This window comes from Dendrobates tinctorius, unplaced genomic scaffold (genome assembly GCF_039654945.1).
Source record: "Dendrobates tinctorius isolate UK_male_01 unplaced genomic scaffold, ASM3965494v1 ptg000241l, whole genome shotgun sequence".
Lineage (NCBI taxonomy): Eukaryota > Metazoa > Chordata > Amphibia > Anura > Dendrobatidae > Dendrobates > Dendrobates tinctorius.
Genome location: NW_027361908.1, coordinates 21698545 through 21712631, shown reverse-complemented (window position 1 = coordinate 21712631; position 14087 = coordinate 21698545). Strand labels below are relative to the sequence as shown.

General features: G+C 42.6%; 1 protein-coding gene across 1 annotated transcript in view; it reads right to left on the bottom strand.

Annotated features, from left to right (window-relative positions):
* LRRIQ1 (leucine rich repeats and IQ motif containing 1) overlaps nucleotides 1–14087 on the bottom strand; it is a 267121-nt gene that overhangs the window by 151086 nt on the left and 101948 nt on the right. The window contains exon 13 of the mRNA XM_073556994.1: nucleotides 13789–13882. Coding sequence (XP_073413095.1) covers nucleotides 13789–13882 — 94 coding nt within the window. The remainder of the gene's footprint in view (nucleotides 1–13788; nucleotides 13883–14087) is intronic.

The following is a 14087-nucleotide window of genomic DNA, read 5'->3' as shown; positions in this document are numbered from 1 at the left end:
TTTTTCTGAGCTCCTCTCAGCTGATTTATTAACACGGTAGACATTAAAGTTACAGTAAATGTGCAGGGAAGCAAAGAGCCTGTAAGTGTCAAACGGTGCAAAATTTGTAATGAAATCTTATTGCAAAAATCATATTTTTAGCCAAAAATGCATATATTTATGCTGGCACCAGCAACTGTAGGTTACACACCAGAAACCGGTCAATTTTCTCTCCTACATTGCCACACACAAAATAGAAGCAGTGACACAAGTGCAAAGCAGGCAATGGTGGCTTGCTAGATAAGTTCCAGGTATCTTCATTGAAACACCATTAACCCCTTAATGACCAGGCCAAATTTTTTAAATCTGACCATTGTCACTTTAGGTAGCAATAAATCTGGAATGCTTCAACTTATCCCATTCATTTGGAGATTGTTTTTTGTGACACATTATAATTTATGAGAAGGGTAAACTTAGGTTGGTATGTTGTGTGTTTATTTCAAAATTATAAGAGATTTGACCAAAAATGTAAAACAAATAGCAATTTTCAAACAAACTTTGATTATCCCTTTAATCCAGATTGTCATACCACACAAAAACATTAATACATAACATTTCCCACATGCCTGTTTTACATCAGCATCATTTATAAAATGTTTTATTTTGTTAGCATTTTATAAGGTTTTAAAATGTTGAAGCAATGTTTTATTTTTTTTTTAAGAAAATTTATAAAACTTAATTTTTAGGGACCAATTCAGTTTTGAAGTGACTTTGGGCGTCCTACATATTGGAAACCCCCAAAAGTGATAGCATTTTAAAAACAGCACCCATCAACAAATTCAGAATTGCTTTCAAGTAGTTTATTAAGCCTTTAGGTGCTTTTTCAGGAATTAATGCAAAGTGACACGACAGAATGAAAAAGTTTATTTTTACCATCTAAATGTTGATAACTTCTGAACTGGCCGCTATAGCCGGCAGACTCTAAGTCCACTACTTGGCCATGAATTGCCATGGCAAATATCAGGACTACAAGATCAAAATCTCAGGGTGCTGAAGGGGTTAAAGAGGGAGCCCGCACACCCTGTTAACCATCTAGATGCTGTAGCCACTATTTACAGTAGTATTTAAGGGGTTAAACAACCATTGTCAGTGCCAACACTGATCATGGCTGATTCGGCAACTTGTCAGCTATAGTGTACAGCTGCTGGATTGTCACTCGTCGGGGTATGCTATTCTCTTATATCTCAGGTCACTTTTAAGTTGTATTGGTGGTCATTAAGGGGATAAGACAAATACAACAGAAATAAAAACAATAAAATACACCCCAAAGGAAAGGGTCCATGTTTGCCTCAAACAAGGTTTAAAAACATGCACCAACTAAAATAAAAAGAAAATAAAAAAAAAGTCAATTGAAAAGATTAATCATTAAAGACGTTCATGGCTGCTTCAGTAGCTTAACAAAGAAAGGAATCTGATGATGTATGCGACTTCTGTGTCCCATTAGTTTAAAGGGGTTTTCGCCATCCCCAAGCTGCATTTGGTTGTAAATAAATTGTGCTAGTCTCAATCTCCTCAAGTCCTGGGCTGAGTTATGTCTTTTAGTTTCTCCAGTAGCAGAGACTTAAAAGGAACCAGTCAGTGGGATTGTGCACAGTAACCTACAGACAGTGTCAGGACGGCGCCGTTATACTGATTAAAATTATACCTTGGCTGATGAAATCCATCTTGTGGTTGTTGCTTATTCTTTATTTTCAGTTTTCAGTTAATAAGAGTCTCGTTGTCTGGGGCGGCCTGTGTGGGTTCTGCTGTGTGCTCTGCTTAGGTATTCATCTATATGGCCTTTGACAGGTCACTGATTCCTCAATGTGAAAAATGAGGATGAATGAACTCATGGAGATCAACATCCAACACTGCGGAGACACCATCACATGTTTCTCAACGCAGTGATTCTAGAGCAATGCCCTCATCCCTTATGGGAAATATGCAAAAACATGCAAAACACAAGCCGTGGAGACACCATCACGTTTCTCAATGCAAGCAAATGACTAGCCAGGTCTTAACCCGGGAAGGAACAACCAAGGGAAGGGCAGTCTCCAATGAAGGAAACCACATATGCCAAAACATGGTATCCATCCACAGACAGGTGTTTCGGGGTATTGCCCCTCATCAGTGTGGAGTAGGAAACTGGCTAGTAGGAGCAATGCCTAGTAAAAGACTGTGAAAAATAAGGATGAATGAACTCATGGAGATCAACATCCAACACTGCGGAGACACCATCACATGTTTCTCAACGCAGTGATTCTAGAGCAATGCCCCCATCCCTTATGGGAAATATGCAAAAACATGCAAAACACAAGCCGCGGAGACACCATCACATGTTTCTCAACACAAGCAATGACTAGCCAGGTCTTTCCCCGGGAAGGAACAACCACGGGAAGGGCAGTAAAAGACTGAAAAATCACTGCGTTGAGAAACATGTGATGGTGTCTCCGCAGTGTTGGTTGTTGATCTCCATGAGTTCATTCATCCTCATTCACAGTCTTTTACTAGGCATTGCGCCTACTAGCAGTTTCCTACTCCACACTGATGAGGGGCAATACCACGAAACAGCTGTCTGCGGATGGATACCATGTTTTGGCATAGGTGGTTTCCTTCATTGGAGACTGCCCTTCCCTTGGTTGTTCCTTCCCGGGGAAAGACCTGGCTAGTCATTGCTTGCGTTGAGAAACATGTGATGGTGTCTCTGCAGCTTGTGTTTTGCATGTTTTTGCATATTTCCCATAAGGGATGGGGGCATTGCTCTAGAATCACTGCGTTGAGAAACATGTGATGGTGTCTCCGCAGTGTTGGATGTTGATCTCCATGAGTTCTTTCATCCTCATTTTTCACAGTCTTTTACTAGGCATTGCTCCTACTAGCCAGTTTCCTACTCCACACTGATGAGGGGCCATACCCCGAAACAGCTGTCTGTGGATGGATACCATGTTTTGGCATAGGTGGCTTCCTTCACTGGAGACCGCCCTTCCCTTGGTTGTTCCTTCCCAGGGAAAGACCTGGCTAGTCATTGCTTGCGTTGAGAAACATGTGATGGCGTCTCCGCGGTTTGAGTTTTGACTGATTCCTCAATGACCTGCCCCCTAGTTTAAAAAATGAATTTATGTACCGTATATACTTGAGTATAAGCCAACCTGAGTATAAGCCGAGGCACCTAATTTTGCCACGGAAAACTGGGTAAGCTTATTGACTCGAGTATAAGCCGTGTATGCATTGTCCCCTCATCCCTGTCCTGCTATGTGTGGCTCTCCCCGTCCTGTCCTGGTATGTGTGGCTATCCATGTTGTATGCATGGCTCACCCAACCCCCCCTCCAATCCTTGTATGCATGGCTCACCCCTGTCCCATCGTTATATGCATGGCTCACCCCCCGTCCCATCGTTAAAAGCATGGCTCACCCCCATCCCATCGTTGTATGTATGGCTCACCCGCCGTCCCATCGATGTATGCATGTCTCCTCCACCCTCCTCGCGCCATCCCTGCATCTCCTTCCCGGCAGCTCTCCTGTGCTGAGCGGTCATGTGGTACCGCTCATTAAGGGAATGAATATGCACTCCACACCTATGGCAGTGGAGACGTGTGCATATTCATTACCTAGTGAGTGGTACCATGTGACCGTTCAGCACAGGGAAAGAGCTGCCGGTGCCAGGACGCATATAAATATCCATGGTACCGCTGAAAATGTCATCTTATCCCACAAAAAACGAGCCGCCACACAGCATCATCAGCGAAAAAATAAAAAAAAGTTATAGCTCGCAGAATAAAGCGATGCAAAAATAATTATTTTTTATATAAAATAGTTTTCATTGCATAAAACCGACAAAACATAAAAAAACGACCTAAATGAGGTATCGCTGTAACCGTACTGACCCGAAGAATAAAACCGCTTTATCAATTTAACCGCACGTGGAACGGTGTAAACGCACCCCCCCAAGAGAAATTCATGAAACGCTGGTTTTTGTTCATTCTGCGTCCCAAAAATCGGAATAAAAAGCAATCAAAAAATGTCACGTGCCCGAAAATGGTACCAATAAAAACGTCAACTTGTCCTGCAAAAAATAAGACCTCACATGACTTGGTGGGTCAAAATACGGAAAAATTATAGCTCTCAATATGTGATGCAAAAACTATTTTTACAATAAAAAGCGTCTTTTAGCGTATGACAGCTGCCAAATTTAAAAACCGTCATAAAAAGTAAATCAAACCCCGCTTTATCACCCCCTTAGTAAGGGAAAAATAATAAAATTAAAAGAAAATGTATTTATTTCCATTTTCCCAATAGGGTTAGGGCTAGGGCTAGGGTTAGGGCTAGGGTTAGGGCTGAGATTAGGGTTAGGGGTGTGTTGGCGTTAGGGTTGGAGTTAGAATTGGGGGTTTCCACTGTTTGGGCACATCAGGTGCTCTCCAAATGCAACATGGCGTCTGATCTCAATTCCAGCCAATTCTGAGTTGAAAAAGTCAGATGGTGCTCCTTCCCTTCTAAGCTCTGCCATGCGCCCAAACAGTGCTTTACCCCCACATGTAGGGTATCAGCCTACTCAGGACAAATTGCAAAACAACTTTTGGGGTCCAATTTCTCCTGTTACCGTTAGGAAAATAAAAAATTGGGGGCAAAAATATCATTTTTGTGGAAAAAAAATGATTTTTTTATTTTCACGCCCGGGCATTATAAACTTCTGTGAAGCACTTGGGGGTTAAAAGTGCTCACCACACATCTAGATAAGTTCCGTGGGGGGTCTAGTGTCCAAAATGGGATCACTTGTGGGGAGTTTCAATAGTTTAGGTACATCAGGGGCTCTCCAAACGCACATGACACCCGCAGACCATTCCATCAAAGTCTGCATTCCAAAACGTCACTACTTCCCTTCCGAGCCCCGACGTGTGCCCATACAATAGTTTTCTCCCACATATGGGGTATCAGTGTACTCAGGACAAATTGGACAACAACTTTTGGGGTCCAATTTCTCCTGGTACCCTTGGGAAAATAAAAAATTTGGGGACTAATTGATCATGTTTGTGGTAAAAATACATTTTTTTATTTTCATGCACGGGCATTATAAACTTCTGTGAAGCCCTTGGGGGTTCAAAGTGCTAACCACACATCTAGATAAGTTCCTTAGGGTGTCTAGTTTCCAAAATGGGGTCATTTGTGGGGGGTTTCCGCTGTTTAGGTACATTAGGGGCTCTCCAAAGGCAACATGACACCCGTAGACCATTCCATCAAAGTCTGCATTCCAAAATGTCACTACTTCCCTTCCGAGCCCCGACATGTGCCCATACAGTAGTTTTCTCCCACATATGGGGTATCAGCATACTCAGGACAAATTGGACAACAACTTTTGGGGTCCAATTTCTCCTGGTACCCTTGGGAAAATAAAAAAATTGGTGACTAAAAGATCATGTTTGTGGAAAAAATAGGAATTTTTTTATTTTCACGCCCGTGCGTTATAAACTTCTGTGAAGCACTGGAGGGGTCAAAGTGCTCACCACACATCTAGATAAGTTCCTTGGGGGGTCTAGTTTCCAAAATGGGGTCATTTGTGGGGGGTTTCCATTGTTTTGGTACATCAGGGGTTTTCCAATCGCGACATGGTGTCCGATCTCAATTCGAGCCAAAAACGTCAAATGGCGCTGCTTCCCTTCCGAGCTCTGCCATGCGCCCAAATAGTGGTTTACCCCCACATGTGGGGTATCAGCGTACTCAGGACAAATTGCACAATAACTTTTAGGGTCCTGTTACCCTTGGGAAAATAAAAATTGGGGGTGAAAAGATCATTTTTGTGGAACAAATATGATTTTTTAATTGTACTGCTGTACGTTATAAACTTCTGTGAAGCCCTTGTGGGTTCAAAGTGCTCACCACATATCTAGATAAGTTCCTTGGGGGTTCTAGTTTCCAAAATGGGGTCACTTGTGGTATGTTTCCACTGTTTAGGTACATCAGGGGTTCTCCAAACGTGACATGGCGTCCAATCTGAATTCCTGCCAATTTTGCATTGAAAAAGTCAAACGGCGCTCCTTCCCTTCTGAGCTCTGCCATGCGCCGAAACAGTGGTTCCCCCCCACATATCAGGTATCAGCGTACTCAGGACAAATTGCACAATAACTTTTGCAGTCCAATTTCTCCTGTCACCCTTGGTAAAATAAAAAAAATTGAACCTGAAGTATTTTTTTTGTGAAAAAAAGTTAGATGTTCATTTTTTTTTTTAAATATTAAAAAAATTCCTGTGACGCACCTAAAGGGCTAATAAACTTCTTGAATGTGGTTTTGAGCACCTTAAGGGGTGCAGTTTTTAGAATGGTGTCACTTTTGGGTATTTTCTATCATATAGACCCCTCAAAGTGGCTTCAAATGTGATGTGGTCCGTAAAAATAAAATGGTGTTGCAAAAATGAGAAATCGCTGGTCAATTTTTAACCCTTATAACTTCCTAACAAAAAAAAATTTTGGTTCCAAAATTGTGCTGATGTAAAGTAAACATGTGGGAAATGTTACTTATCAAGTTTTTTGTGTGCCGTATCTCTGTTATTTAAGGGCACAAAAATTCAAAGTTGGAAAATTGCGAAATTTTCAAAATTTTCGCCAAATTTACGTTTTTTTCACAAATAAACACAAGTTATTTGAATGAAATTTTACCACTAACATTAAGCACAATATGTCACGAGAAAACAATGTCAGAATCACTGTGATCCATGGAAGCGTTTCAGAGTTATTACCTCATAAAGGGACAGTGGTCAGAATTGTAAAAATTGGCCCGGTCATGGACGTGCAAACCACCCTTGGGGGTGAAGGGGTTAATGACCTTGTAGGGGGCATAGAGAGTAGAATTTCAACATTTGCAGATGACATTAAACTCTGCAGGGTAATCAATACAGAGGAGGACAATTTTATATTACAGGACGATTTATGTATACTAGAAGCTTGGGCTGATAAATGGCAAATGAGCTTTAATGGGGATAAATGTAAGGTCATGCACTTGGGCAGAAGAAATAAGATGCATAATTATGTGCTTAATTGTAAAACACTGGGCAAAACTGTCACTGAAAAGACCTGGGTGTATTGGTGGATGACAAACTCACATTTAGTGGCCAGTGTCAGGCAGCTGCAGCAAAGGCAAATAAAATAATGAGATGCATTAAAAGAGGCATAGATGCTCATGAGGAGAACATAATTTTAGCTCTATACAAGTCACTAATGTGACCACACTTAGAATACTGTGTACAGTTCTTGTTTCTGGTGTATAAGAAAGACATAGCTGAACTGGAATGGGTGGAGAGAAGAGCGAGCAAGGTTATTAGGGAACTGGGGGGTCTGCAATACCAAGACAGGTTATTACACTTGGGGTTAATTAGTTTCGAAAAATAAAGGCCTAGGGGTTATTACAATGTATAAATATATGTGGGGACAGTACAAAGACCTTTCTAATGATCTTTTTACTCTTAGACCTGTGACGGGGACAAGGGGGCATCCTCTACGTCTGGAAGAAAGAAGGCTATGGAACCATGATGTTGTAATGAGTGATTCCCTACTAAAATTTAAGAGGGGACTGGATGCCTTTCTTGAAAAGTATAATATTACAGGTTATATACAATAGTGTCCATGATATTACGCTGATCCAGGGAACTAGTCTGATTGCCGTATGTGGAGTTGGGAAGGAATTTTTTTCCCCAATGTGAAGCTTACTGTTTGCCACATGGTTTTTTTTTGCCTTCCTCTAGATCAACCTCCTCCTGCCGTCTAAAACTCAAAAATATTTCCCAGATCCATGCATTCCTTGACCATGACACCACAAAAACACTAGTGCATGCCCTTATCATCTCCCGCCTCAACTACTACAACCTCCTACTCTCTGGCCTCCCCTCCAGCACTCTGGCACCACTCCAATCCATCTTACATTTTACTGCCCGACTAATCCACCTGTCTCCTCGTTATTCCCCAGCCTCTCCCCTATGCCAAGCCTTTCACTGGCTTCCTATCGTCCAGAGGCTCCAGTTCAAAACCCTAACTATGACATACAAAGCCATCTACAACCTGTCTCCCCATACATCTGTGACATGGTCTCCCTGTACTTACCCACATGCAACCTTCGATCCTCTCAAGATCTCCTTCACTACTCTCCTCTTATCTCTTCTTCCCACAACCGCATACAAGAATTCTCCCGTGCTTCCCCCATACTCTGGAACTCTCTACCCCAACACATCAGACTTTCGCCTACCACGGAAACCTTCAGAAGGAACCTGAAGACCCACCTCTTCCAGAAAGCCTACAACCTGCAGTGATCCTCAGTCTACTGAACCGCAGCATGACCAGCTCTACCCTCTCCTAGTGTATCCTCACCCATCCCCTGTAGACTGTGAGCCCTTGCGGGCAGGGTTCTCTCTCCTTCTGTACTTATGTGTATCTTGCATTGCTCATGTGTATTGTACTTATCTATATTTGACCCTTTTCACATATAAAGCGCCATGGAATAAATGGCGCTATAAAAATGTATAATAATAATAATAATAAGAAAATGTTAGGGCAGGTTAGGATATGGGGTTGAACTAGATGGACTTAAAGTCTTCCTTCAACCTTAATAACTATGTTACTATGTGAAGTTAATAAATGTGCTTGAGGTAATCCTGAGGAGTATAAAAAAAATTTAAATGGCGACCACTGCGTGTGCACAGTAGCAGCTATCAGTGTATATAGAGGTGATCCGATAGCTGCTATTGCGCAGGCGGCGACATCTTGCTAGAGAAGAAAAAAAAATTCCTCCTCCAAGATGGTGCCGCCTGTGCAATAGCAGCTATCGGATCACCTCTATACACCGATAGCTGCTATTGCGCTGGTGCAGCAGGCGCCATACTCAAATGGATTTTTTTGTATTATGTGAATAACATCAACCACATTTATTATTAGGACAGTAACCATGTGAGTATGTTGCAGCGCAGGTGCCATAGCCAGCACCTGCCTGCAGAAGGTTTTTTTTTCTTCAGTATGCAGAGATATTCATTATGCAAATTAGGGGGCAGGTCAGTGAGGGATCAGTGACCTGTCAGCAGTCTGCATTATGAATACCTACCGTATATACTCGTGTATAAGCCGACCCGTGTATAAGCTGACCCCCCCTAAGTTTGTCACAAAAATCTGGGAAAACTTATTGACTCACGTATAAGCCTAGGGTGCACAGTGAGTGGCCCCAAATAATGCTGCACAGTCAGTGGCCCCAGATAATGCTGCACAGTGAGTGGCCCCAGATAATACTGCACAGTGAGTGGCCCCAGATAATGCTGCACAGTGAGTGGCCCCAGATAATGCTGCACAGTGAGTGGCCCCAGATAATGCTGCACAGTGAGTGGCCCCAGATAATGCTGCACAGTGAGTGGCCCAGGTAATGCTGCACAGTGAGTGGCCCCAGGTAATGCTGAACAGTGAGTGGCCCCAGGTAATGCTGAACAGTGAGTGGCCCCAGATAATGCTACACAGTGAGTGGCCCCAGATAATGCTACACAGTGAGTGGCCCCAGATAATACTGCACAGTGAGTGGCCCCAGATAATGCTGCACAGTGAGTAGCCCCAGATAATGCTGCACAGTGAGTGGCCCCCGATGATGCTGCACAGTGAGTGGCCCCCGATAATGCTGCACAGTGAGTGGCCAAAGTTTTACTGCACAGTGAGTGGCCCCAGATAAGACCTGCACAGTGAGTGGCCCCAGATAATGCTGCACAGTGAGTGGCCCCAGTTTTGCTGCACAGTGAGTGGCCCCAGATAATGCTGCAGAGTGTGGCCCCAGATAATGCTGCACAGCGAGTGGCCCCAGGTAATGCTGCACAGCGAGTGGCCCCAGATAATGCTGCACAGTGTGTGGCCCCAGATAATGCTGCACAGTGAGTGGCCCCAGATAATGCTGCACAGTGAGTGGCCCCAGGTAATGCTGCACAGTGAGTGGCCCCAGGTAATGCTGCACAGTGAGTGGCCCCAGATAATGCTACACAGTAAGTGGCCCCAGATAATGCTGCACAGTGAGTGGCCCCAGATAATGCTGCACAGTGAGTGGCCCCAGATAATGCTGCACAGTGAGTGGCCCCCGATAATGCTGCACAGTGAGTGGCCCCCGATAATGCTGCACAGTGAGTGGCCCCCGATAATGCTGCACAGTGTGTGGCCCCAGATAATGCTGCACAGTGAGTGGCCCCAGATAATGCTGCACAGTGAGTGGCCCCAGATAATGCTGCACAGTGAGTGGCCCCAGATAATGCTGCACAGTGTGTGGCCCCAGATAATGCTGCACAGTGAGTGGCCCCAGATAATGCTGCACAGTGAGTGGCCCCAGATAATGAGGACAGTGAGTGGCCCCATCATGTTGCTGCTGCTGCCACTGCCTCCGTTCCAAAAAACAAGAAAAAACTATACTCACCTCCGCTGCTGCCCGCTGTTCATCAGTGTTGCCGGCTCTGCAGTGACTGTTCAGGCAGAGGGTGCATACTAACTACGTCATCACGCCCTCTGACCTGAACGACACAGCCAGAGGATGCAAGACAGCAGAGCAACGCGCAGCGGTGGAACGGGGACACGTGAATATGGCTCCCCCCGTTCATAAGCACCCCCTCCTGGCGCTCGTCTCTGCAGCCCCCCTGCTTGTTCCATGTTCTCAGCGCCGCTGCCCTTCCTGCTTCAGCGGTCACGTGGTACCGCTCATTAAAGTCATGTATATGCGCATATTCATGACTTTAATGAGTGGTACCACGTAACCGCTGAAGCAGGAAGAGCAGGGGCGCCGAGAACATGGGACAAGCAGGGGGGCTGCAGAGACGAGCCAGGAGGGGGTGAGTATGATCTCTGACACCCCTGCTCCCCGATGACCCCCCAGTATATGACTCGAGTATAAGCCGAGAGGGGGACTTTCAGCCCAAAAAAATGGGCTGAAAATCTCGGCTTATACACAAGTAAATATGGTAATCAGTCCACCACATGAAGACCTCCCACAGCTCCGCCTTGGAGCACGAGCATTTCATTAACTCAAAACTCAAAATAAAGATTAATTTTGTGCCAGAGCCTGTTTTTGCTCTCGTGACCGGGCCAATTTTTTCAATTCTGACCAGTGTCATTTTATGAGGTCATAACTCTAGAACGCTTCAATGGATCCTGGTGATTCTGACATTGTTTTCTCGTGACATATTGTACTTTATGATAATGGTAAAAATTCTTTGTTTTGACTTATTTGTTAAAAAATGGAAATTTGGCGAAAATTTAGAAAATTTTGCAATTTTCAAACTTTTAATTTTTATGCCCTTAAATCAGAGAGTCATATCACACAAAATAGTTAATAAATAACATTTCCAACATGTCTACTTAACATCAGCACAATTTTGGAACAATTTTTTTTTTGTTAGAAAATTATAAAGGTTAAAAGTTGACCAGCGATTTCTCATTTTTACAAAATTTACAAAACCATTTTTCTAGGGACCACCTCACATTTGAAGTGAGATTGGGGGGTCAATATGCAGGAAAATACCCAAAAGTGACACCATTCTAAAAACTACACCCTCAAGGTGCTCAAAACCACATTCAAGTTTATTAACCCTTCAGGTGCTTCACAGGAATGAATGGAATGTGGAAGGAAAAAAACATTTATCTTTTTTCACAAACATTATATTCAGAACCAATTTTTTTATTTTCACAAGTGTAAAAAGAAAAAATGAACCACAAAATTTTTCATGCAATTTCTCCCGAATACGCCAATACCCCATATGTGGGGGTAAACCACTGTTTGGGCGCACAGCAGAGCTCAGAAAGAAAGGAGCGCCATTTGACCTTTTCACTGCAGAACTGGCTGCAATTGAGATCGGATGCTATGTTGTGTCTGGAGAGCCCCTGATGTGCAAATCCTGCTGACAGGTTCCTTTTAAAAAGCTGGTCCTGGTGAGGGTGAGTCAAGAACTGCTTTATTTATTTATTTATTTTTTTAAAACAAACTGTATCCAGGGTACAGGAGTTTTCTGAATGAATCACCACTGGAAAAATAAAATTAATTCCTTATAAGCCTCAAGTATGTAGACCAGTGTGATGTACAATAAATTAACGAAAATAATGAGACACGTGAAACTGTATCAGTCGAAGTTTAAAATATATCACCATGTACATGATAACCATCAATGAAGGTAAAAAGACCAAAATTATTAAGGTAATAAGCGACAATCATGTGTAGTTTTCCTGTCGGATATTATTGTCACATTTTAGAAATATAACCAGGGTGTAATGACTAAAGCCAGGCCCATACATCTCTATTCGCTGGGCTTTAATTCTTTTCCATGCTATCTTTTCATTTGAGTTAAAAGCACCTAGTCTTACAGCATAGCATTGCTGACCCCTAACATCTCAGTGGACTCTGTCAGCAGGTGTTTGCTATGTAATGTGAAGACAGCAGGAGATAGAGTCTGACACACAGAATTCATGGATGTATCACTTGTCACAGTGCATGCTGTTGTTTAATATGTGAAGGATTTATCACTAAGAGATTAACATTGCAGGACTAGTCTGACTCTTCCTGTAAAAGCACCTCAATGTTTATGGATTTTGTACATGGAGGGCCAGGTGGGGGTGTGGCTAGCTCTCTCAGCTCTGCTTCATTCTAAATGTAAAAGCTCTGATTGTGTCAGAACAGCTGCACCCAGTATTCTAAGTGATACATTGTTGGATTCAGCTTCTCTCTGACTACATCAGACTGCTCTCAGATGAGGTAGCAAAAATCTGCTGACAGATTCCCTTTAAGACTAGCATTGCTGGCTTAAATCCAGATTAAAAAAATGTCCAAACCCATCCTATAGGCCGATCTCAGTTCATCCACCAAGGAAAACATTAGTAGAAAACGTTAGTATTGTAGATCTTGCAAGCAGAAGCATGAAGTCAGTTTATTAAGTTGCCCATTATGTTTTACGGAACAGAGAAATGGAATTAATGACCAAATCGTATCTGCTGCATAACTGACGCCAACGTTAGTAGAGGGAACCCTTTATTATGGGGTCAGTCTGGGTTCTCTTGTGTCCGTTTTTACAATGGAAAAAAACAAAAATCAAAAAAACTTTTACATATACTTTTCTGGTTTAAAAACAGAAGCTTAACGTGACCCAAATAGACACCTCAATAATCAATCGGTCCCTTATGTTTCCATTTACATCAGTTATGAAGCAGATCCGTTTTGCACAGGAATTCTGTTTGTTTGATCCTCAAAACAAAACAGACAGAACAAAAGCATGATTGAAGCCTGCCATATATACTTTAATGGTAGACTGAGTCGGATTTAAACTTTATTCATATTTGGGGAAATTAATTAAGGAAAAAAAAGGGCCGAGTAAAAAAAAAAAAATACAATAAGCACAGAAGATATTTAAAGATATGCAAACATGGCACCATCTGCTGGTGAAAAGGAATTAATGCAAGCAAGGGAAAAGCCAGCTTCGGCTGATGACTTGAAAAGAAAGTATTAGGGGGACATCTGCTGTTCAAGCAATAGGTACTGTAGCTATGAGTGGAGAGGCTTGTCCTGGTGACACCTGCTGGTCAAAATGTGAAATACATAATGCAAAAGATTCTTCGCAAATATCTACGAATGAGTACTAACATAAAATATACTCTTGAAATTTACATAAATATATACTGTATATCATTAAATGTAAAAATATGCAGTATGATCGAAAATGTGAGGTTATATTTCTTATATCTATTTAATATCCTAAGTTTAGCGTTACACAACACAGCACATTGATTATCTCACCTCCAGTCATGTTCTTGTAAAAACGGATTCTTGCTAATCAAGAGTTTTCTTAAATGTGTGCATCCTCCCAGCCATTGGGATACAGTGGATAACTCTGGAAAACAAAAAGATCATATAGATAGTAATGATACAGTAATGGCGCCCTGCAGCACTCAGGTTCTCAGTGCAAAAATTAATGGAAATCATTTCCTGTGAATTTCTTCACCCTGTCTGTTATGAATGGGTCAGCGAGGAGGAAAAAACAACACAAGCTAAGTCTCAGAAAACCAGAGAGGTTGGCATCTATGCAGATTGCAGAT